Raw genomic sequence first — 25,948 nt, forward strand, 5'->3', positions numbered from 1 at the left:
TCTTACACTCGTTCCAAGACCATTTGTTTCGGAACCGCTTGTCCGGGACCATTTATTCTGCGACCACTCGTTCCGATACCGCTTGTTTAGCAACATGTTTTTATAGAATATAGTGTTTGTCTGACTTCAGCAAAAGTTTTTCCTTGCGTGCATCACTACACGGAACGCTCTCATAGCTATCATCGTGAGCCACTCCTTGTCAGCTGGGGATGATGCATACACCTCCGTAACGTGAGAAGGGGTTCTTCCCCGTAGACCCGCTCCTCACATTAATCAGTAACAGATTGAGGACGAGCCTGTGTGTGCTTATGCAGGAATAAAAACATTCCCTGTCACCATATTCTGAGTTTTTACCCATTCAAAAGGAAATTAACTCGACTTTCTTTTTCTACAGCCGGCCACACGTGTTGCTACGGCGACCGCAGGATCAGGGATGCACGGCTACGTCTGGGCACGTAAAAAGACAAAAGAAGGGCGTCAAAAGTCTTCCCTAACATGTATGTGCACCGCGTGTCTTAAGCTATTTTTCCTTTTCCATTTCAACCCCCCCCCCCCCCTCCCAGAAAAAAAAACATTTTTCGGCAACTACTACTAACGCGTGCACGAAACTCCAGCGCAGCTGTACTTTCATGCGCGCGCACGCATGACAAGCTCCTTGACATACACTCAATTGCCCACAATTTAAGGGAAAACGGGAGTGCATGGCCCGCGATCAGAGGCTAATGTGCCGATGCATTCAGTATCACCGATCAAACCGTGGAGAAGATTTTCAAAACACGGCGTCCTGCTTTCTACGCGTTACCGCAGAACGCCTCCTAGGAAGCGCACGCCACGCTCTCCCTCGTTCAATTTAAAACTGCACCGCGTACCCCACCGCTTTTCGTCCCCTCCCCTATTCGCGGCGCTGCGTGGCGTTAATGTGCTGCCCCGCGGCGAGCGGTCCAGCGGCGGGAAAGAACAGCGCAGACAACGCATAACCCCTCCTGCCATGCGCCTTCTTATTCATCCACGACCGCTGGTCAGAGCGCTCTTCTGCCTTTCTTTATTCAAAATTCAAGGACAACTGGCCACTGCGAACGCGTGATGTGAATCATGTGATTCGCGGCAGTGATTGCTCTAACTGCTGAGCCGAGGTGTAGTTGAAATGTGTAGTACGCAGCCCGCCACCCGAGAGATGGCGCGCCGCCCGGAGACGAGCGCGCGTGCCTGTGGAATAAACACGCTTAGTCTAATAAACACGCGTGTCTTTCGTATACACTCGGCTGGCCCGGCTGGGCGCCACTTAACGCTACGCCGAGAAGAACATAACAGAACTGCTCATTTTTGACGCCCTTTTCAAACCACAGACCGCACATATCCCAAGTAGTTTCAAATTAACCGTCCGGGAACAACGGCTGAAACACTGTGTTGGTCGGCTGGAGCGCAGCGATGGACGCGCGCTGCTGCTGTCGTCGATGATAGCGCATAACCTTCTATCCTTCTCAGCGTTGTATGGGCTGGTACGAGCAACGCGAATACGCAACAAAAAGCAAGCCAACGCTGTTGCCTACAGCTACGCTGGAGTTTTCTGTGCAGGGTAGCCACCAAACCAAACTGCGAGCCTCATACCCTTCTCCCTCCGCCAGCCCAGCCGCACAGCCCTCACGCACGAAGCGAGGCCACAGGTGTCTGGCTTTGCGCGCACAGCGAGAACGCCATTTGCGTTTCAACGGGAGGCCGCCAGGGCGAGGTCAGACGAGTCGGTTCGCGCTGACACGTCGGCGACCCGCTGTGCGCTCCCGCTTGACTGAAGGCTAATTCTGGACAAACTGCATTCGCCCCTCTGTGCACGGCGATGTGGAGCCTCTAAGCCCGAAATAAACTTTCTGAGCGCTGAGCGTCGCCACAACGCGTGTGCCGGGCAAGGGAGGTGAAGGGCCCGCTGACCAATTCACCGGACATGCTCCCGGTGTCAGGGGCACCAAGGTCCGCGCTCACCATCGTAGTTTCAGTAGCGATTCCTTCGGGAATCCGGCGTATATCTATACATTTAGTTTCCCCTTATGCTGATTAGCAAACTTCCGCAATAAAAAAAAAACTACTAAGGTTTCTCTTCTTCAGGAAGCCAATTTCTGCTTCTGGGTGTAGACTGACTGCATCAAAACTGAGACTACTCTTCCCATCACGAAGTACCTGTGCGGGGTGGAAGGCAGGTCTGGCCACAGCTGTGGGTGAGGGCGCTTTTCATCTTCCATAAGGGCACACCTTGTACTTAATACAAAGTCACGGGCGGATGGACGGATGATTGCGATATGAAGTGGCGGAGCATTCGGAGGGGGAATAGCCGCTCACCGGCTGCGTTACGAAGCTACGAACGCGGCCGCACCTGAAGCCACCTGCACCGAGGGTTGGGCTGCTCCCTGCCCTTGTAATTTGCCGGAAACAGAGTTAGAAGGGCACCTTGTCGCCACGAACCAAATACCTTTTGTGATCTTCGTTCGTGTATAGAGCTGAGCGTGAGTGCTTGTGCGAGTTGGTTTGTTAGATTACTTTTTAGGATTGGCAATGCTTGCCTAACAGCCGCAGTCGTAGCATTACATCATCTGTTTTCAAACTCTCCTTCTGATTGTTAAAGACCTCTAAAATAATTGCTAGAACACTAACAGCTAAATTCTACATAGTAAGCCTGCTTTTTTTTTCATTCTGTCCTTGGACGATTGAGTATACGACCTCATTTATCGATTATTGAAGCACAAATTACGTTTACTACTTATTTTCAGCAGACGTGTCCGCTTACATTTGTGTCTTGATCCAAAATACAGTGAACAAAATGTTTGAAATTATGTGGCTCAAAATCCTTGCGGTTAAAACAGCGCGTGCACAAAAAATGGTGCCTACATCTGGAAGCAGGTGAATGACGGTGCGCCCTGCAAACTGAGTAAACACAGTCATAAGTGCAAAGTGTTTAAAAAATAGTTTGAAGTGTACGCCACCTCAGCAAACTTTCTACACTGGCTGCAGGCACCAGTAGGCTGGAGTCATAGCTGGTTGCATCTACGCTCGTCATCCTTCATGGCATGTTAAGAGCGTGCCCCGACACCACTCATCCACGCCTTGATGCACCTCTTCAATGCCCTGACTGCTTTCAATTAGAATCTAAACTTGCGTTTATTTGTGCGAAAAAAAAAAAAACTCAACAAGACCACGTTCGCTTTCCGCATGAGCTTTGGTTCAGGAGGCTGGTAAGTTACGCCAGTTGGTTCGCATTCATGTTTGACACAACAGCGCAGCGCGGACGAGGATGAAGCGAACAGTGCAGCACCCGTGTCGTCTTCTTCGCTTCGTCCTCGTCCATGTTGCGCTGTTGAACCAAAAATATGCTTTGGGGCTGGTTCAAGTTGCGACTACCACTGCGTAAGGCATTACCTCGACAAAAATAATGATAGCAGTCGAGGATACATGTGTACACACATGCAGGGCATGTTTTCACTGTGCTGGGCTAAATACTTGCAAGGATCGGGCAGGATTCAGCTCAGAAAATGGGAGTGCGGGGAAGGATGCGGATGATGAAATTGCATGCCAGCTTCGGAAGGGCGTGAAATATACGATGGCAGCGGGCAGCACGTACCAAGAATCTGTCCAGCGATGGTGCGGCCATCCTCGCCGAGCACAGCGTTGCGTGCGTCGTAAGTGTCCGTGTACTGGACGAAGGCGTAGCCCTTGTGCATGGAGATGCCAATGATGCGGCCGTAGCGCTTGAAGAGTCGCTCCACGTCCTCCTTGGAGACGACGTGCGTGTTGAGGTTGCCCACGAAGATGCGCGAGTTGACGGCCGCCGGGTCCGTGCTGTTGGTCTGGTTGCCCACGCGCGTCATGCCGCCGGTCGGCGCCAGCTCCGCCACGGCCAACGGATTGGAGGCCCAAGGCCACCCGGACAGCGCTGCACCACCGGAGAGAGAACAAAGAAAGGAGGGAAAGAGGCACGCCTCATGGTCAGTCAAGTTAGGTCAGCTCGATTACAATGCTCTTGGAGACACGTGAAGTACCTCCCCTTTTTTTCTGAGCCAAGTTTCGCGTTGTTCTTATGAACTCATTTTTTTTACATGAAAATCACCAGAAAAAGATTACAGAACGACCTTTCTCTGCGAGGTTGTACGGCCCTTTTTTTTGTTGTTTTCTATGGCGTACTTGAAAAGTAAAGTCCAAACTTATTTGTATTTGGAGATTAGGTGTTGAACAAAATCTGCGCATAATCTTGCATTGATTGGGATTGTGCTATGCCCCTTATTCTGCGAGGCCTATGTGTACGTCCCTAGGCATAAACATCCTTACGCTGGTTCATTTATCATTTCTATGCGTGCACCTGTAAACGCGAACCTCGCCTCGCTGTCGTCGTGCCGTTGCGACGTCGCGACGTCGCGACGGACCGATAAATTTGAAATCTAACCACGCTTCTCGTACTACTTTCTACGCTTCTCTTCTGGGAGAAACGTTGGAGCTACAACGAACATGGCAGTACAACTATTGCAACAGGTGATGCGAGGTTGTTGCCGTATCCGGCGCTATGCGGCATGGGTCTTACCCAGCCCAGAAATTTCTCAAGTAACGACTTCGATCGAGTGCATAAAATAAAGTGCACTCTGTGCACTTTTCACCTTGGTTTTTGTCGTAAAGGCGAAGTAGTTGCCATATGCGTACACGGCTGGTTCGGATAGTGACCTGGTGTTACTTGTAGTGGCTAACGTTAATCCAGGACTGTGCCTTCATGAACGCGCCAACAGACAGCCGGCGTGCAGCGCTGCAGTAGATACTTTGATCGAACCATAGTGCGTCAATGGGGAGTATATATGTAGCTGTGCTTTTAACTTGTTGTAGATATAATTTGAAATGTTATCCCCCCCTCCCACTCCCACCTCTCTCTGTCGCTTGTGTTTATACTTTGTAACGTAGTCAAACGTGCTAGTTAGTGTTAGTTTATTGTGCCATTTATCTTGTCTTGTTTTTGTTATAGAGATTGTTTTGTCACTCAGTCAAAATCCCTTTGTAATTTCATGTGCTGCTACCTGTGAAAACTAGCATTAAATGATAATTTTCTCATGAATTCGGGTAGAAGAAAGATTCGCCACTCATCAGTCCCCTTTAAAGATGACCAGAGAACCTAAGCTGAAAAAAATTCTAATCCTCAACTTTATCCAAAAAAATTGGCCGCGCATCTGCTTTCTTCGCTGCAAATTTCGTCGAAATATGTTTGTCTCCTGCCGCTCCTGCCACGTACTATTCTCTCCTCTCCTACCCACTGTTCTCCTGTGCTGTCCGTTCTCCCATGACAAACGGAATACAAATTTTTCTAAATTGTATTCAATTTCCACGCGTTTAAATGCTAGCGCGTCATCTGTTGGGACCTTTTGTATTCGTTTTTGCTAAAACAGCTACAGGAGACAAATTTTTTTAATTCTTACTTTGATCTCGCCTCTCTTCGACACCGTTTTTATCGCGTTATTATTATTATTATTATTATTATTATTATTATTATTATTATTTGATACCGCAAAAACGAAACCCAAGTCTATTTTTAATTAGAATGATTTTTGCTGTCCAGAAGCGGAACAGTGTACAAGACGGCGCTCAGGATTCCGCAGAGCGCTGCCACCGCTCGTGTAGAATCGCTTGGTGTCTACAACACCGCATCTGAGCTCCTCGAAGCTCATCTTGTGAGCCAGTACATCCGCCTTGCAACAACCTCAACAGGTCAATCTCTCCTCCGGCGACTTCCACTCAACTTCTCTTTCGCTACAAAATCCTCTCTTGCCATCCCTAGCACTATCCATGAGCTATCCATCGTTCGGCCCATTCCCCGTAACATGCACCCGACGCATAATCGAGCCCGCAGAGAGCAGCGTGCGCGGGCCCTTACGAAGCGATACCCAGTGCATCCGGCAACTGTTTATGTTGACGCTGCTTGGTACAGGCACCACGACGCCTACGCGGTCGCAGTCATAAACGGTCCCAACAGTCCCCCTCTTACCACCCTCACCCTTCGCACTTCTTCCCCTGCGACTGCGGAAGAGGCGGCTATTGCTCTTGTACTACGGCCTTCCCCTGCGATCATAATCTCCGATTCGGAGACGGCCATTCGAAATGTCACCCGGGGCCGCATTTCTGCCCTGGCACTCAAAATCCTTCTTCAAAATCTCCCTGACTCCCCCACCGAGCTGGTGTGGACCCCAGCCCACACGGGTGTGGGAGGGAACGAGGCAGCACACAGAGCCGCTCGAGAGCTCACCTTCCGGCGGGCCTTAGCCTTGAACCCTTCCATGGAGCCCTGTCAGCTCGAGATCGGCTGCTTTCCTTTCATGAGATTACGTCTCATTACCGCCTCTCCCGCCGTCTACTGCCCCCTGCACACCCGGCGCTCTCTCTCACCGAAGAACGCCTATGGCGCTTAGTGCAAACGTACACTCTTGCTTGCCTCTCCCACCTGCACCGCATGTACCCCGGTCTGTACTCTTCACCCCACTGCCCCGCTTGTGGGGTGGTCCAAACCATGGATCACCTCCTCTGACAATGCCCCCCCCCCAACCAATTCCCCCCATATCAAGACGGTGAGCACTGGGCGAGGGCGTTGGGCAGCTCGGATTCGGCTATGCAACATGCCATCGTCGCCCGGGCTGCCAAAGTCACCGGGGACCTTCCTCCCTCGGTCACCACCCCTCCCCCGAATTAGCCCTTGCGGCAATAAAAGTTTTGTCTCTCTCTCTCCATCCTTGCCTCTCTTCGACATCGTTTTTATCGCGTTATTATTTTTTTGATACCGCAAAAACCAAACCCAAGTCTATTTTTAATTAGAATGCTCTTTGCTGTGCAGAAACGCAACCTCCACACTTGCCTCTCTTCGACACCGTTTTTATCGCGTTTTTTTTTATACCGCAAAAACCAAGCCCAAGTCTGTTATTAAATAGAATGCTTTTTACTGTCCAGGAGCAGAACTCCACACCATCACACCATGCCGTATAAGACTGCTCTAACACCATGCTGTAACACCGTGCTGCGGTACAACTGAACACAAGTAAACACAAATTGATTGTATTCTGCTTCTACACGTCATTGAGTGAGTGCGGAATATCGCAATGACTGCCCTGTAAGTTCGGAGACTTACGAGACTACTGATGAGATGTTATATCACAAATCAACTGTCATCAGTGTTCATGAAACCTATAAGGAATGACACTTTTGCCAACGCACCGCCCAAAAAGCGAAGTTTTCCTTGTCGTATTGACGGCGTATGTCGCGTCGAAAACTCACTGCAACAAAGCCAACTTTCCCTGACGATGATGTTTGTGGGTGAAGTGAAAAACAAAAAAATCCCTGGCCATCTCCACTAACGTGAAACCTGAGGAGGGGCGAAGCATGCAGTGCATAAGTGCTTGGCGCCTTGGCGTTTTTGCCAACGGAGGTGAAACCGTTGGGGGGTAGATGTATACAGCTTTGCTGTAAAAGTCTCTTGTCTTTGAAGCACGAAGCTCCCTAGCGCGAAGGGTAAACGGGTGTCCCAGTGTTGCTGTTTTTTTAGGACACGTTGCGCAGCGCTTCAGCGCGAGGCGTAAATGAGTGCCCCGGTGTTTTTTTAGTACGCGTTCGGTTCTAGCACGAGGCGTAAACGAGTTTCCCGGTGTTTTTGTGCCTTGACTACTTGGGACGACGATTCCGACGACGAAAGGAGGCGCCAACAGCCCCAGCCCCTAAGGGGCTTTGCCCCTAAATAAAAGAACGCTTCTCGTGGTGAGAATCGGACCTGACTTCCTCGCGTTATGGAGCCGACACCTTTCTGATTGCCCTATACTAACACGGCCAAACCACTTTGTATCTGGAAAGGGGTGCATGGTCGTGCAAAATTAGACAGAAAATTCATGCACCCCTCTCTCTAACGACGACTATGGTTGAACACAAAGCTTTCTTCATGTGAAATCAAATGGTGAAAGGTCATAGTCAAAGCCGCTGTGATCAAAAGTTCAACTTGCGTGCGAGTCAAAGCTAATGCTCAACGAGTCAGTGTCCAAACAGTTTGCGAATCATAGTCGAAACTCAGATAACAACCAAGGAATCACTCACAATAATGCTTCGCATTTAACCATCGTCGTCGTTAGACGGAGGGGTGCATGTTTTTTTTACAGTTACACGACAACTGAAAGCAGCATCAGCGCCGACAGCGGTGAAGGAACGAGGAACTGCAGAGTAGCAGCGCGGTGCTAAAAAAAAGGGCAGGCCGTGCGAGGGGGACTTGTTTTTTACGTCTTATAAATGGTCCCCGCACCGGCAAGGTCCAAGCCTGTACGCGCGCCGGCAAGGGTTAACGCAGGTTGGACATCTGGGTAGTGGCGGAGAGAAGGGATTACAAAACCTGCTCCTAGTCGCTCTAAGGGTCTTTGACCCGACTACGCCCGACCGAGGAACGCACCAGGATGCTGACCGTGAAAGAGAGCTACCGTTCACCGAGAACCCCCTACGACTCCTCCACGTGCCTCCCGAATATACATTGTTTGCATTGATAATTCAACAATGAAAACAAAGACCTACTAAGTAAATGTGCAATATTCACCATGCGTTTGGGAGATTAATTTTCCCCAAGAAAGCCAACACGCACTCTCGATAACTTCCAAACGTTCAGTTATTGCTGGGCCCCCTGTAAAGCGTGCTTTGTCTGTTAGACATGGTTGTATTGCATAAAGCCATACAAATTGAAGAATTTTCACAGTGAAGCTGTTGAGCAAATCGTTTTTGTATGGTGTCCGCAGTTCAAAATACCAATAAAATGCCTAGCGCTCGTGCACGCATGCCTCGATTGCACGTTTGTCAAGCTGAGCATACCCACGCACCCCTCTCCAATACTGACGAAAATTGGCCAATATTGGCCAATATTTGCGAAAAAAAAAAAAACCAGCGTTCGCCGCGTACCTCGAGCGCACGTTCGTCAAGCCAACCATACCCACTAAGGGAGATTGGTTAACATTGGCCACAAAGAAAAAAGAAAAAAAAAAAAACCAGCGTTCACCGTATTATGGCAATACTTGCTCGGAATGAGAAAGAGACGTCATAGCGTACGGACCCTCGTTCATTCGTCCTCGTGTCGTCGTGTGCATGCGCTCTGTGCCGTAGAGGAGCCCCGACCTAAATGTCGAAGCTGCTGTAGGTGATCATTGACTCCACGTTACCTGGCCGCGGATAGTTCGCACCGCTGAAGAAAAGGCCGCGCTTCGATGCGCTCGGCGTGCAAAGCATCCGCTAGAGACGATAAGTGGCGCTTCCAGAGTGGCGTAAGAAAGCGTACGAAAACGAAACTTGATTGATTGATTGATTTATTGATTGATTTGATTGATTTGATTGATTGATTGATTGATTGGTTTGATTGGTTATTGATTGATTTGATTGATTGATTGATTTGGTTGATTTGATTGATTGTTTTCATTGATTGATTGATTTGATTGATTGATTGATTGATTGATTGATTGATTGATTGATTGATTGATTGATTGATTGATTGATTGATTGATTGATTGATTGATTGATTGATTGTTGGGTTTAACTTGCCGACGCAAAGCAGGCGATGGGGCGCGCCGTAGTGGAGGGCTCCGGATTAATTTTGACCACATGAAGATCTTCAACGTGTGCTGAAACACGGCCCCTCGATCAAGCGCAGGTTGCGTGCGCTTGATCGAGGGGCCGTGGTTGAAATCTCGTACACACGGGTGTTTTCGCTTTTCGCCTCCACCAGAAAAGCGCCCGCCGAGGCCGGGAATCGAACCCACGTCCTCGTGCTCAGCAGCACAACGTCTTAACACTGAGCCACCGCGGCGGGTAGGAATTTGTCATACTCTGTAAGAAGAAATAAAATGCTTGAAATGATAAGAGCAGCTAGGCCCTACGATAAAAGGAACTGCTCTCTCGGATAAAAGGATTCCTGGGTGGCTGGAGCTTTCTGTTGGGTAATATTCTAACGGCATGACTTGCTCATTTCAGATAAGTGGACCAGGCGGCAGCCGATCATACCTCATTATCGAACACTTCGGTTGTGTCTCGGTTGCGTCATGGCAAAATGATCCTCGGGACACTTCAGTCTGCTTACGTGTTTTGAAGGCGGAAGCCTGGTGATGCTTATTAAGAACTTATTTACTGCTACATCGTATCTTTGTCTCTTTCTTCGCTTTCGTTTTTTTTTCTTCCCTTGTCTTTCGTAGCGAATTACTTCGACCGGCTTCCTTTCTGCTACACACTGATTGCTTAAAACAGCGCTCGCCCCGTCGTCTTTGTGTGTCCGTGTTTTATTTCGCGCTGCAGCATCTTTCACAGTGATTGCGTCTCTTTTGTCGCTTGCGTTTTTTTATTTTTTTCTCTTACGTCGCTAATTACGTCAGCGAGCACACTGCCACACGCAGCAGCTTTCCTAGAATCAGCGTTCTGCGCGGCTGGTGTGCACGCGTTCTTGTCACGTACCATCACGTTCGTGTGTGACGCGGCACGCACTATTATACTACTTTTACGTTTCCTATTCAAAGTTTCGCGAATTTTGTCAAGCGGGCACATTAGTCCCTCAATGCTCCCGATTCATGGCCAATCCCCTAAGCGGGTATGCGCCACGAAGGAAAAAATAACGACGACAACAGCTTTTGTTCTACCGCAGAAAACTTGCGGTGGTAGCTCACATATTGGAAAACATTGCTCGTGACTTTCACCTTTCTGACAGTGGAGACAACGTCCGATTGCAAAATCGTTTTACACATTTTCAGGGAGTCTCTCACGCTAGTCTAGTGCGTATTTATGTTTCTTTAGATACCCTACCGTGTGTCCATAGCAACTCTGTGCATCCGGTATTTTTTAGCGACCATTGTCTTGTATCTGCTGCGCATGGTAGCCAGCAGTGTCGGAGTCGTCACCTGCACTGGAAATTGTGGAAATTTATAAATTCTCATCTTTACTATCCCATCACCCTTTTTAAAATCGTGTGCCAGAAATTATGCAAAGTGTAAGAAATCGCTACGATCTGCCTATGCGCGCACTGTGAGAATTATTCAAGAAATAAGTGAAAGTCACTGCTATTGAAGAGGATGCAGTGATGCCGCTTGAAAGAAAAACAACTAAAATCACCTAAATAAATTGTTGAGAGAACTTTATGAATTTGACAGCCGATTTTCTGGTCAATATAAGGATGAAATTCGGAATGTGAAGGCGCAGCTACAGGCGTTTGATGTTGAGAAATACCGCGGAGCACTAGTGCGGGCGAGATCACAGCGCTTTGCTGAAGCGCAACCATGTCGCCGGTCTCTAGGTGATGAGCGCCGTCAAGCTTTGTCTAAGCAAGTACTAGAAATTGAGCATAAAGGAAAAATTACTCATGACACTAATATGATAATGATTGCCTTCGCCGGTTATTACAGAACTCTATTCCAAGCTCCCAAAAAAGCGGCGAGCGAGGAGTCTTTTGACAAATTCATTAGTTTGCTGCTCAAATTAAACCAGGATGAGAGTGTGAATCTATTGACCAGGAGATTGGCATTAAAGAATTGGTATCTAGCATTGAATCATTGGTGAAAGGCAAAACCCGAGGACCTGATGGTCTCAGGGCAGAATTTTACCAGACATTATGTTCTTTGCTGGCTCCATTTTTATTTGAGGTTTACCGCGAGGCGCACAAGACTGGATACCTTCCACCTACTCTGTACGAAGGCCACGCTGTTCTAGTCCCGAAAAGTAATGATCGTGACAAACTGCGTAAAGTAGAAGGATATCGCCCCATTTCTTTATGTCATATAAATTATAAACTATTCGCTCGGATTTTGGCCAACCATCTTCAAAATGTAATTGAGCTCCTATCTTTTTGTTTGGCAGCTTGTTTCTCGTTTATTATACTTTCGAGATGTTCAAACTCCCGTTTTTGAAAGCTGTATTGCAAATACGTCTTGCACATTTTCTCCTGATATTATGGTGTCTTCGGTGTTAGTGGAAGTAGTAAAAGTTCGCGGGGTTTCCTCAAAGAAGTGGTTGATACGTTTCGCTTCTTACAGGCTCGGTATAGCCTTGAGTACATATTTAATATTTCGCGCGAGCCTATTTCCGGTGCCCTGGTTTTTGACCATCAGACATGTGGCATCCGTGGGCGATCTACTCAAACTAACATTCACATAGCGAGGTCTATACTTGAGTTTGTTCCGGGTACTTCAGCCCAAGTAGCCTTAATACAACTAGATTTGGCAAAGGCATTCGATCGTGTGTCACCAATTCCTGTTTTGTGGTCTACAGCATGTGAACGCAGGATCTTGGCTTACCAAAGGTATTTAAATATGTTATACCAATGGCTCGACAAGAGTGATAGTCAACAATCGACTAACCCAACCAATTCACCTTCTTTCATCGTTCGTCAAGGGTGCCCTTTATCACCACTCTCGTTTTGCTTATAACTGGAACCATTATGTATGCGCACAATACAGGACATTAGTGTTAGAGGGTTTACGCTATCGTCCTTCGAAGCGAAAATCTTAACATATGCCGATGATGTCGCTTTATTTTGTACTGACAAGGCCAGCGTGGAGAACGCTCTTGCCATTACACAAGAATTTTGTGAGGTTTGGGACTTGTATTTCGAGAAAAGCTGTGGATTTTGGTTGGGAAAATGGGGAACGACACCCGATTGCTCCGCCGAAATCCATTTGAATTGTGACCTTACGTATTTAAGAGTATCTCTCTCGCAGTTTCGCAATACTGACTCGCATTTTTCGAAGCAGGCGGTGAAGGTACAACGCCAAGTGAATGACTGGCGTGGACGGCAGCTGTCCATCTTTTCTCGTTCTCGGGCGTGTAACACGTTTTTTGTGACCCGTGTTTATGTCCTACAGCTGTTACATTGTTCTCAACTCAGGATACAGGCTTTTCAACGGATTTTCGCAACCTTCGTTTGGCGTTCGCGTAGGAGCCAATGTGTCGCAGTAGCCTTTTTCTTCCGGTTGTGAGAGGGGGTCTCGGAATTGATCATCTTTTTGTTTGGCAGCTTGTTTCTCGTTTATTATACTTTCCAGATGTTCAAACTCCCGTTTTTGAAAGCTGTATTGCAAATACGTCTTGCACATTTTCTCCTGATATTATGGTGTCTTCGGTGTTAGTGGAAGCAGTAAAAGTTCACGGGGCTTCCTCAAAGAAGTGGTTGATACGTTTCGCTTCTTACAGGCTCGGTATAGCCTTGAGTACATATTTAATATTTCGCGCGAGCCTATTTCCGGTGCCCTGGTTTTTGGGCTTTTTCCCGAGCCTTTATATTGTTACGAGACATTTGATACGCTCGCTGTAAAGGGTACGCTGGATGCGCTGTGAATGGAATTATCATCAAGGAGGAAATATGAAGAAGACGCTGACGGAGACACGCGCAGAACCAAGTGTGTTTATGGTGCACCAATGGTCCAGGTCCTTATGTCCACAAAGCACTTTGGTACATAGCTTCCTTTCTCCATTGGGTGTAGCAATAAATAAGATTATTCCATATACTGACAGGAGTTCACCTCTTTCTATCAATTTCCGGAACATTTTCCCCAAAAATGCTAAACTTTTACCAGCCCGGCTGCTCAATCGTCTTCTCGAAGATTATTTGGCCTCTATGCAGCCAGGTGCTATAATATATACAGATGCCTCTCAACGAGAAGAAAAATCCGGTATCGGAATATTTTCCCTTTCCCTTAACTGGACCTTTTCGGTTCGTCTGCGTGATTTTATCCCCATATTCTTTGCGGAATTCCTGGCAATTGTCCTGGCGCTACGTAAGCTGGATGTATCAATTACATCTCCAATGATAATTTCCGATTCTTTTTCTGTATGCCTAGCCCTTTCTTCCCCTAAAGACTCCCCCCTTCTGCGGACGTTTCGGTCACTCCTGCCACCTCACTTCATTGAAATTCACCTTCTTTAGGTTCCTGGTCATGCAGGGATCACATTCAACGAGACTGCCGACTCTCTAGCACGGATAGCACTTTCTGGGCCTGTAGTAGACGTCATAGAGCCGACACATTTAATAACAGCAGCTAGGTACCGTAGGATGCTGAAACTCCAAGTACAGCAAGAATCGGTTTTATTATCATTAAGGGATTTTAATCATCTTAAATTCTCATGGAAACCTGAATGGTGCCCTTCACGCAACTTAGAGGTGGTTATTACAGCCTTACGTTGTCGAGTACCCAAGTTAAATAGGTATTTGCACAGGTCTCGTCTGGCGCCAACAGCTCTGTGCAGCTATTGCAACGAAGACGAGTCTGCCGAACACTACCTTTTGACATGCCGACGTTTTTCCCGACTGAGACGTCAGTTCCTGGAGGTGCCGCTTTACAGTTTGGGGATATCCCTAACAGTGCCGGCTATTCTATCGTTCGGGGCATCCGAAACGGGGTTCTGCCGCCGGGATGTATGCTCTGCCCTACATTGAAAATTCAAAACGATTCTCTTTATGATCGCGATTGGCCACCCTCGCTTTGATTTTTCAGGATTTTTTTTCCTTTTTTCTCAAACATTTTTCCAACCAGTCTAAATTATCTTTCCTAAACGTCTCGTGATTAGATAAGAATTCCATTCATTTTAACCATCCTCTGTTGATTGGCCGATCCCCTGATTGGGTATGTGCCATACCTAAAGGCGCAACAACAACAACAACAACACGCGTGTAGTTCGGTCGCTTGTTTGGGCGGCGCTCTCTTATACCGTGCCTTCTGTAACCGGCAACTTGTTAATACCAGTCTACCTCGTATCATTTGGTGGAGAGTGCTGTTTCGGCCCCGTCCTGCTCTACCCATCCGTTCCGTGGCCGCAGTGAGACCTGGACACGGCTGGCTCACAGTTCCTGATCACGGATCATTGAAGCTGGCGTCATCTCCCAGGCGCCACCATGGCACCGCCTTCTGAACCCCCCAGCGCTGCTACGCCGCTTGTCATTGTGAGCCACCCTCGCGACCCTGGTTTCTTTTACGGCACCGACAATGTCGACGTGGAGGACTGGGTCAGTCTCTACGAGCGTCTGAGTGCCCACAATCGCTGGGATCCCACCCTTATGCTGGCTAACTTTACGTTTTACCTGAAAGGTACAGCGTAGACGTAGTACGATACCAACGAAGCAACACTTACTAGCTGGAACAGCTGCAAGGCAGTGAAGATTAAGCTCTTTGGCAAGTCATCTGGTGACCAGCTCGCCGCCAAAAATGAGCTTGCGTCGCGAGCGCAGACGTCGACTAAGCCGTACATCACCTACATCTAAGACGTACTGGCCCTTTGCCACAAAGTTGATGACCACATGACCGAGCAGGATAAAGTTGACCACATCTTGAAAGGAATAGCAGATAATGCCTTCAATCTGCTTGGGTGCAAAAACTATTCGACTGTAAGCTCAATTTTTACCTAGTGAGAGCGCTTCGAACAAGCGAAAAGCCGTCGAATCACTCAGAAATTCATGCGCCTTCCCAATACCGCTGCAACGTCTTCATGTGAGTCCCCGGTTGCGCCACCGCGCCCACCCCCGACAGAAACCACTGCAGACACGGTGACCCGCATCGTCCGCCGCGAGATAGAGGTTATGACTCCGGTCGCCACCCAACACTCCATAGCTGATGTCCATCTGCCGACGCTCTCCGTCCTACAAGCATGAAGTTGTGCGTGACGAAATTGCCTGCATGGGCTTGCAGCCAGCCTGCCACATAGCCATCATGTCGGTCGGCAATTTCACGCCAACGCCGCTTCCTGCAATCATTATGAGCCAGCTCAGTCGTCCGCGATCCCTTCCCGCCAAGAGTATTGGCCACGGTCTCACAGGAACCAGGTTCAATGGAGAAAACCCTATGACCGGCCCATATGCTTTAACTGCAGGCGTGTTGGTCATGCTGCGCAGTATTGCCAGGGCCGCTGGTTTTTTTTCCGCTCGAAACACTTGGAATGACCGTGTCCCGAACTCTGCGATAAACCGCTCTGCTACCAGTTACCAGCAACGCAATGCCGACGATTCCGTTTACTCAGCCCCACGATTTGGCCGTTCCCCGTCGCCTCAGCCGACAGTCTCGCTCTCCGCAGCCCCGCCGCTCTACCTCGGGGACCACCTACGGACGCCTCGACTCAGAAAACTAGCGAGTGCTGCTCCCAGAGGTGATGCTGCATTCCCGACCCCGACCGAAAATATTCTTTTAACGCTGCCGACAAGGGACAATTTGCTCGAAGTGAAAGTTGACGGCGTGCCTGTTCGGGCATTGATTGATACAGGGGCGCATATTTCCGTTATGAGTGCTAATCTACGGACCCGCTTACGAAAACTACTCCCACCTGCCCTTTCGCATGTTCAAGTTGCCGACGGTGGTACACCGGTGATCGCTGGTACGTGCACCTGTTGCGTCAGTATCGCCGGCCACGATGCCACTGTTCTTTTCTCTGTTTTGGACAAATGCCCTCACGACGTGATCCTTGGCAGCGATTTCTTGACGGAGCATGCCGCACTCATCGATTGCTCTACAGGCCTTCTTCGTCTCGAGTTGCCGACTTCTACCGATTCATCCCCGCCGCGCCTGCGCTCGTCCAAACGCATTCGCTTGCCGAGTCAAGCCGCCCGCCACTTATGTCCCCCTGACTAGGTCTACCGCAATTTTTGACGGCGACTACCTTGCTGCTCCCATCGTGGACGTTCTATTGACGCGAAACGTTGAGATGCTCCACACTGTCGTCACCAACAAGCAGAACCACGTTTGCTTGCCTCTCCTCAACTTTGCGCTGCATACTCAAGCCCTCCCAGAAGGTATTACCGTCGCCACTCTCACCCATTTAGCGACAGCTGAAATTTCAGCATTGCTTTAGACCGTGACCCAATGCAACAACGTGGATTCAACCATCGACCTATCTCGCCAGACAAATTTGCCCCCCTGATCAATCCGGACCTACCTCAAGCTCAAGCAAGCAAACTGCGCTTTCTTTTGTCACCATTTGAAGACGTTTTCGACTTCGGTGACAAACCTCTAAGGCAAAGCACAACTGTGACGCACCGTATCGATACATGTGATGCCAGGCCTATCCATCGACGGCCGTACCGGGTTTCTTATTGCGAACGAGGAGCAATCCAGCGCGAGGTTGAGAAAATGCTCTCAAAGGACAAAACTGAACCATCGTATAATCCATGGGTTTCACCCGTCGTGTTGGTAAACAGAAAGATGGCACATGGCGCTTCTCTCTCGACAACCGCCAATCGAAACGGGTTACCAAGAAAGAAGTCTACCCTCTATCCAGGATCAACAGTGCCCTAGATTGCCTTCATGGGGCCAACTACTCCTCCTCCATAGACCTTCCCTCAGGTTATTGGCAGATTGAAGTTCATCAGCTGGACCGAGAAAAGACCGATTTCGTCACCTCCGACGGCCTGTATCAGTTTAAGGTTATGCCGTTCGGACTGTGCAACCCGCCAGCCACCTTTGAACGCATGATGGACTCTCTCTTGCGGGGATTTAAATGGTCCACTCGCCTCTGCTATCTCGATGACGTCATTGTGTTTTCTCCCTCATTCGAGACTCATCTCCACCACCTGCGTGAAATCCTTCCTTTTTTCCGTCAGGCCAACCTGCAGCTCAACTCAGCGAAATGTCGCTTCGCAAGGCGTGAACTCACCATTTTGGGCCACCTCGTCGACGCTCAGAGAGTTCAGCCTGATCCCGATAAGATCAAAGCAGTTAAGGGCTTCCCTGTGCCTCGCTCATCGAAAGACATCCGCAGTTTTGTGGGCCTCTGCTCATATTTCCGCCGTTTTATAGGCTTTGCTGATACCGCCCGTCGTCTAACCGATCTTTTGAAAAAGGACACCATCTTTGCGTGCGGTCCTGAACAGGCGAAAGCCTTCACCACACTGGTACATCACCTCATCCCTTCGCCCATATTAGCCCTTTTCGATGTGTCCGCTCCCACTTAAATCTAGACTGACGCTAGCGGCCATGCCCTTGGAGCCGCCCTGGCTCAGGGCCAATCTGCCCAGGATTGCGTGATCGCCTACACCAGCCGCCTCCTTCTCCAGCCGAAAGAAATTATTCCATCACAGAACGGGAGTGTCTCGCTCTTGTGTGGGCTGCGGGCGAATTTCGTCTATACCTCTACGGCCGACCGTTTTCCGTTGTGACAGATCATCACGCGCTCTGCTGGTTAGCATCACTGAAAGATCGAACAGGCCGCCTCGGGCGTTGGGCTCTCCGCCTACATGAGTACTCTTATTCAGTCGCCTACAGATCGGGCCGCCTGCACCAGGACGCCGGATATCTGTCGCGCTACCCCGCCTAACCTCCTAAGCCTACGCGTTCCGACGCGTTTCCATACCTATTGGCGATTTCGTCTTTCTTGCAACTTGGTGAAGAGCAGCGCCGGGATGCATTTTTGCGCCAGATGATTGAACGCCTGAGTAACGCCCCTTCGGACCCATCAGTACGTCCGTACCCATCAGTGTTATCCTCAATATAGTGTCCTCAATGGATGTCCTCAATATAGTGTGTAAAATGTGTGTTCCGTCAGGTGTTAGAACAGGTTTCTTTAAATTACACACTGGTATACGCATCGTGTTAAAATTTCGATTAAAGGCCGGGGTCTGTTTATAGCTTGGTCGACAGACTGTCGGCTCTGTTCTCGACCAGAGACAATTGATCACTGTTTTGTAGATTGCAGAGATGCTCTCTTTTCTGGGACATTTTGCAGCGAACGCCCAGAAAAGACATAGATATCACGCCTTTCTGAATCCGGTTTTTGCCTTTCGGCTATCATGGTGAGCCACCCTATGACATGTTTGTGTTGATTGGTTTGTACAGTTTGTGGCGACGTCGCTCATGTGATGGGCATGCTGACCCACCAAGATCAACAAAGTAATATTTCCGTGAAACTGTGGCGTTTGTACACAGTGTGTATAATTCGCTTGATCAACAACCTGACTGGTTCCCTCTTTTGAACGCTTGTGTGTGTTCGCCTGAATTTTGATGTATTTGGGCTTATCCTAACTTGAGTGCATTCTTCTGTTTGCTTGACTATGTAGTCCTCGTACTCTCACGTTTGAGCGTATTCTCCCACGTAATAAAGAAGAAAAAACAAGAAATATCACAGTGTTAACACACCAGGCTACTACGGTGTAGACCCGGGTTCGAATCCCGTCGGATCACACGTTTTTTTCTTCACTGTTTACAGCGGTGGCCATTTTTTCGTCGGATAACAGGGACGGTTTTTCGCAGAGTGGGCAGGGAAGGCTTTCACCTTTAAAACAATGCCCTTAACACATCAATAACCATAAGAGTCTAACTTTGCCAAAACCTCGAGTTAAGCGGGTTTCGAGATCAGCTAAATACCGAAGAGTTTATGGCGCAGTTCGCGTAATAGAAAGATTTAGCATAATCAAATACCGTACCAATGGCAACATTTTCTTTATTTTTTGCGGAACACCAAGAACAATCTACGTGACATAGAAAGAGAGTACGATATACCGGAAGTCTTTCCCTACTAGATGCGTCTAGAGGGATTGTTTTTAGAAACCAAAGTAAAGTTAAACTTCGTTCGTTTGCACAGATACCATTTGACAGTAAAATTCTTTGAGGGTTGTTTTTTTGAGGAGTCAAATTCGGTTTAAGAATGAAATTTATTACGCTTGATGCGTTTCATAGCCGAATACAATAAAAAAATAAAATGGGAGACGGCGATAGAGATGCGCTGGGGGAGGTGGGAGTAAAGGCTAGGTAATTAACGAGAAACGAGATGAACAAGCTTAAAAATAGCTGCCGATGAAGTTAAGAGCGGGCGTATCCGTGCACGCGCTCTTGGTTACGATGCTAGCTCTTTTCTCGCTTGTTAGCCATGTTATGTTCCTCTTGCATTGTTAAAGTAATTCCTAAAGACAGTAGTTCTTTATGCATAAGGCTCGCAATTCGATACTGAGTTGAAATACAGGATGATCAAAAATAAGTCGACAGGTTTTTTTTTTTTTAAATTGGGTGCTTAGATTTACGAGAATACCACCTCTACAGTGAGGTTATGCGCCCAGGGGGCACATAGTTAGGTGGTAATTATTGACGTCGGTGGTTTAATTAACTAAAATTGAAAAATAACTTTTAGTGGCTGCAGTAAGCAGGCATGTTTGTATTGAAAAGTTGGACGCAAGCGTGTTTCCACGCAGTTTCATTTTGCAGAATTTTTCTAGCGCCTCCGTAATCCGAGATTTAGAACTGTGAAGTTTAATTGCAGTTCGCATGGTTACGCATGCTAGACATCGAAGACCGGCGTGACGCTCCTCCCTTTTGTGACGTACCTGCTGTGCACGGCCTTGACAACGGGGTGGAGGCATAAGCAAAAGTGATAACTGACACCCTTTCAATCTTGGCTGGCGTTATCGCAATCTGCAGTACTCGGGACCGCTATCAAACACAGAACAAAAGGAGGAGGTTTCCACCGGTGTTCGCTGTCTAGCATGCGTAATCATGCGAACGGCAATTAAACTTCGCAGTTCTATATCTCGGTTTACGGATGCGCTAGAAGAATTCTGCCAAATGAAACTGGGTAGAAACAAGATTGCGTCTAACTTTTCAATACAAACATGTCTGCTTACTGGAGCCACAAAAAAGTTAATTATTCAATTTTAGTTAATTAGGCCACCAACATAAATAATTGCCACCTAATTATGTATTCCCCTGGGCGCCTAACCTCCCTGTAGAGGTGGTCTTCACGTAAATCTAAGCGCCTAATTAAAAAAAAAACTTGTCGACTAAATTTTGATAACCTTGTAGATCTTCAAGTGGTGTTTTTTTTAATTAATTTTCGCAAGCGAGGGTTCCAGTTATCGGAAGTATAGTGAAAAGAAAAAGCCTTTTGAGAAAAGCTGGGTAATATATACGTGTTACAACGGCGATCGGCTAGGGATTGGTTAAATGCTCGAGTGAACTTAAGTTTTGAGCTAACATAGTTCAGTTAACGCAGCACTGCCGTAATACGGATAGTTTTCTCTACACCTCGGCCTTTCATACTGGAAGCTACACTAGCCTCTTCAGTGAACCACATATTCAAACGTTCTGCCATAGTTTATGGGGGTACAAAAAGTCTACGCACAAGAGTGAGTGAGTGAGTGAGTGAGTGAATGAGTGAGTGAGTGAATGAGTGAGTGAGTGAGTGAGTGAGTGAGTGAGTGAGTGAGTGAGTGAGTGAGTGAGTGAGTGAGTGAGTGAGTGAGTGAGTGAGTGATAAGTGAGTGAGTGATAAGTGAGTGAATGAGTGAGTGATAAGTGAGTGAGTGAGTGAGTGAGTGAGTGAGTGAGTGAGTGAGTGAGTGAGTGAGTGAGTGAGTGAGTGAGTGAGTGAGTGAGTGAGTGAGTGAGTGAGTGAGTGAGTGAGTGAGTGAGTGAGTGAGTGAGCCGGCAGTCATTCCTCATCGGTCATTTACATCAGTGATTGCATTGCTTGCACATCATATTTTTCTTACTGCTCACTAGGCTATTTCACGGCAAAGCCAAGACAACTATTTGTTGCTTCAATAAAACCTACCGTTTACTACTACTTCCTTCTCAAACTAAATTCATCGCTGGATTTTAAATAATTGCGAATTTAAATAAGCGATTTTATAACCACAATTTGCGTTGCGGACAAGCTAGAAGAGCTTGCAATATGTGGAGCTGCAGCCCAGTATGTCAGGGGCGAAGTGTCCAATCTTAACGGCGCACATTATTAAAAGCCGTAAACAGTACTTTAATTTCCACGAAAGTTGGATGGCGGTTTCCCTTAAAATCCGAGGCCCGTTCGACTTCTCCATACCACAGCCCCACTGTAATTGTTTCGGTAAGGAATGTAGACTGCAAAGGCAGTGCGATAGTTGGAGTTACCTTCCCTGTCCCTTGGAGCAGGACATATGCAGGCTTTGCATGATCTTACATTGCGCCTACAGAAAGAAAGACCAGGGCAGTGTAAAAAAAAGCACAAATTGAACCCAACATAAACGCATGGAAAATAATGGGAACCTGCTCAAGCGTGTTTCGGCCCTCCATTGGGCCCTTTGCCTTCGATGGTGGCCGAAGCTGGAATGTGCAGCTCCTTGCACCCGAATGTTTCGCCATTCTCGCGGGAAGCGTTCCGTCCGTGCGGCCCCGCACTCAAGCGTGCGCTGACGCAGGTGGCTGTGGTCAGCCACTCGATGACTTCGTTGAGCCGCACTACGTGACATCGACTGGTCTCTTTGCAGGCAAGCCCTTGGTGCTCCCGAATGATAATTGAGCGGCGCTGGCCTCCTCCTCTCCGCCGCTGTGCTGGCCCGGCGCCACTCAACGCAGTCGTAATGCGTGGCAGCTCTCAGAGACGTGTGTGGCCGAGAGGCCGACGCGGGGTCCGCGTTGCGCGTAAATAAGTAACACGCACAGAAGCCGCAGCTGTGGCCCCGCTCGACGAAAGCAAAGCCACGAAATGGACCGCAGCTCTCAAGTTGCGAGATGGCCTCTCGGTTTGAGGAAGCGCCGACAAGGCGGTGGCCGGTGCGGGCCGCTAGTAAATGTAGCCAGCGGGGTAGAAAAGTGGGCGCGTTCGGAAGAGGGGCCACACTCAGGGGCCGCGTGCCCTTTAATCTTCTTCAGGTGGTTAGGGCTATTTCCACCCGGCCAGTAATAAAGTTGGCCCGGCAAGCAAAAAGGTCCGCGCTGTTGTGCTGTTTACCCCTCCGACCCCGGGCGGCACGTCCGCAGTACGCCGCCGCCGACGCGCAACAACGCGCGGCCTTGTTGCGCCGCCCGGCAACCTGACTGCAATCCCCGAATGGGCGCCAGCTGCCCACAGCTGCGGCGCCCGTGGGGCATGCGGGCCACATAAGTGCGGATCCGCCGCCTTTAATGCCAAGTGCGAGGGAAAGCCTCCCGATCGGCGAGCCATGCTCATTCCATTTCCTGCCGCCAACTTTCGTCAGCGGCAGCCAACACATCAACACGTATATCTTACAGCCGAACGAACCACCACGTTCGCGAGCGTATATGCAATTTTTTTGCGAGTTCTTTATCAGGCTAATATACACGTGCAGTATGATAGCCTTCTATGTATATCAAAGCGGTTCATCACATTTTTTTTTCTCCTTGTGTGGCGCGGGCTTCGTCCCAACAATACTTTGTACAGGACTGATACGAACCATAGTTTCGAAAACATCATTGCAACTTTTATTGTTCCATGCATTATGTTGCAGTTCTGGTCGCACAGTTTGTGCGAAACCGGCAACGGCTTCAATGTGAGTGTGAGTGGTAGTGGTTGGACGGGCGAGAAGAGCACAGGAGCAAAGGGAACATCCGTTCTTTTATAACCATGAACCTGTTTATTTGAAAGCCTGTGGTCGCTCAGTGCCTGTGGCGGGCTGAATTCACTGGTAGCAGCTTTTGGATTCACCCATCCTGACTATTCCGTCTTAAGCTGTCCGCTTTTCACCGTCATGCTGTTCGTGCATCTGGTGACCACGCATAATTTATTTTTATACCCACGCGTAAGTGTCCTGTCTCTGTGACATCGACGAGACTACGCCTGAAGCCGCCCAGCTGAGAGAGGGAAGCGAGAGCCGAGAACCATCCCCCTCTCCTCCCTTCTTCCCCAGGCCCATAATTTTAGTGGGTAAAGGGCCCGTGGGGGAGGGGGGTGCACTGCCGACTCGGTTATTGCGTATATCTCAATGCCTTGTAAAGTTTCAAAAGGGTGGCGGCACATAAACAACCTGAAGTTCCTGCGCCTTGACACGATCTTGTGTGCATAAGTAGAGCGCAACTTCACTGTGAAAATCTGTTCTATTTGTGTTCCCTCCTTTTCCACGCCAGCAAACAACCTGTAATTGCGCAAATTATGGTCTAACAGCATTGTCTGCATCACCCCACACCCTCGATGCTTCGAGGCTTTTCACCCTTCTCTTTCAAAGCGGTATTTTAATTTCCCCGTGACCGGAATGAGCCTAGCGTAATAAAAGATGGGGCTGAAATGATGTTCGACATTGAACAACCTGCATTCGGAAAGCTCAAGCCTTCGTGCGGAAATGCTGAGCTTTGGGCATTATTTCCTTTCTGAAAATTTATTTTGAGGAATTCAGCGTAACGATCGAGGCACTGAAGCATGGAAGACATTGCTTCGAAACAAAGCCATGAACGTGGCGAATCAGTTTAGGTGTGGTCCTCGAGGGAAAGTGGAGCAAACTTATCTTTTAGTGAGAAAATATGAGCATCTAAAAAAAATTAGCGCCAATCCACACTGTGAATGTGGTTGGAAAGCAAAGCTCTAAACGACGCGCACAATGATTGCCCACTGCGACGTCACTTAAATTCACTCACGTCGCTCTACAAATAGTGAAACCAGAAAGAAGTGGAATGCACTTAACCACACCCTCTATTACTTCAAAGAGATATTCTTGGTAAGGTTAAATTAATGCGCGAAGCATGAACGGTGGTAGATTGAGTTGTATTGGTGTAGCACATGAGTGGAAACTCTTTTTTTATAAAATTGAAGCTCAAACGCGGTTAGATGACCTGACTTCTCCGTCTCTGCCGTCGCGGACGGAGGCGATGAGATCGGCTGCAGAGACGGAGGAGAGGAAGAAGAGTAAACACTTCTATTCAGATTTCTGAACGGTACAGAGTGCCGCCCAGGGGAGTGGTTCCGTCTTCAATGTAGCGTATATTCAGTCCTCGCCGCCTGTGCTCTGCCCACCAGCTGAAACTGGGTAGGCAGAGAGGGGCTGGACAGCAGCATCTCACATTGCTCTTGTTCGGAAGTTGACGGAAAGAGAGGAGGGTGCTCAGGGCTAACGTCGCACACCCCGATTATGTGGCAGAGTGTTCCTACTTCTGAGCAAAATTTACATTCAGCGTCGTAGCGATTCGGGTTCATGAAGTGAAGGTGCGTCGGGTGTGTGAAGGAGCCGGATTGTATGAGCCGTAGGGTAGTTTGTTTTTCTTGGAGAGATCAGGGTAAGGCGAAGGTAGGGTCTGTCTCAGAAGGCGATAATGCTGGGTTGTGTCCCTGAACGAAAGAAGCGGGTGACTGTCCTCGTGCACCTCCATAGCACGTGGGGGGGGGGGGGGGGGGGGCGTAGAAGTTCAGGCTTGGTGGGCGTATTCGTTGCCATCCATGGAAGCGTGAGCTGGTGTCCAGATGAGCTGAATGGAACCATTTCATGAGTGTTTTAAATGCAGAGCATTTCAGTAACTCACGATGTCACCCGCGTTGACGTCCGTAGTCCGCACGCACCCCTCCCTACTATATAAAAAAAAATACTATCCGGCGCCAGGTTTCGATCCCTCGACCATGCGGGCGGAACGCAATGTACATGGTGCTCTACCCACTGCGCCACAGAGCCGACACAGAATGGGACGCTATGAACGCGCCTTATATCGTTGACTCGTTCAAATTACTACTGACGAGCGCTCTCTCGTCAGCAGTTGCCACAAGTGCAACAACATTAACGTAACGCAAACTACTTAACGTCGTGCGCCCCCGGAAATGTTCTGCATTTGATCGTGCCCCTCGCGAGGGGGATGCCTCACTGCGTCTTCTCTCGGTCGCGGGACCCGTGGCGCCATCTGGCGGAGGCGCGGCACAACTCGTAGCACTTTCTTTGAAAAAGCGCCTCGAAAGCGCGGCAAATATGAAATAGGGATGACGCGCTTTCGAGGCAATCCGCCGACGCGGCTGCTTTGTGTACAGACTCGGCGGCGAGCGTCCCGGGATTCTGGTGCCGACCGAACCCCATTTTTGTCCTGCAGTACAATTGTGTGCCCGTTTCATGCGCGCTCTCGGCGCGAAAACTGAGCTATCGCTCGACAAATTTGGTTCCACCAGCGCACATTTTTATACCTGCCGCGTGTCCTTGTTCATGTCATCCCGAAACGCCTCGAGGGTGGTTGAAGCTCGCTTGAAATAAATTCGTCCTTATCGTGTTGTACAGACTTGCTTAATTTTTTTTTTAGCA

General features: G+C 48.7%; 1 protein-coding gene across 2 annotated transcripts in view; it reads right to left on the reverse strand.

Moving 5' to 3' along the window:
- Positions 1–25,948, reverse strand: part of LOC144155235 (uncharacterized) — a 301,417-nt gene that overhangs the window by 210,402 nt on the left and 65,067 nt on the right. For both annotated transcript variants that reach the window (XM_077686560.1, XM_077686561.1), the window contains exon 2: positions 3,608–3,919. In XM_077686560.1, the coding sequence (XP_077542686.1) occupies positions 3,608–3,854 (247 nt within the window). In that variant the 5' untranslated portion in view covers positions 3,855–3,919. The remainder of the gene's footprint in view (positions 1–3,607; positions 3,920–25,948) is intronic.

This window comes from Haemaphysalis longicornis, unplaced genomic scaffold (assembly GCF_048455015.1).
Source record: "Haemaphysalis longicornis isolate Haplotype H1 unplaced genomic scaffold, Haemaphysalis longicornis Haplotype H1 scaffold_1, whole genome shotgun sequence".
Classification (NCBI taxonomy): Eukaryota; Metazoa; Arthropoda; class Arachnida; order Ixodida; family Ixodidae; genus Haemaphysalis; species Haemaphysalis longicornis.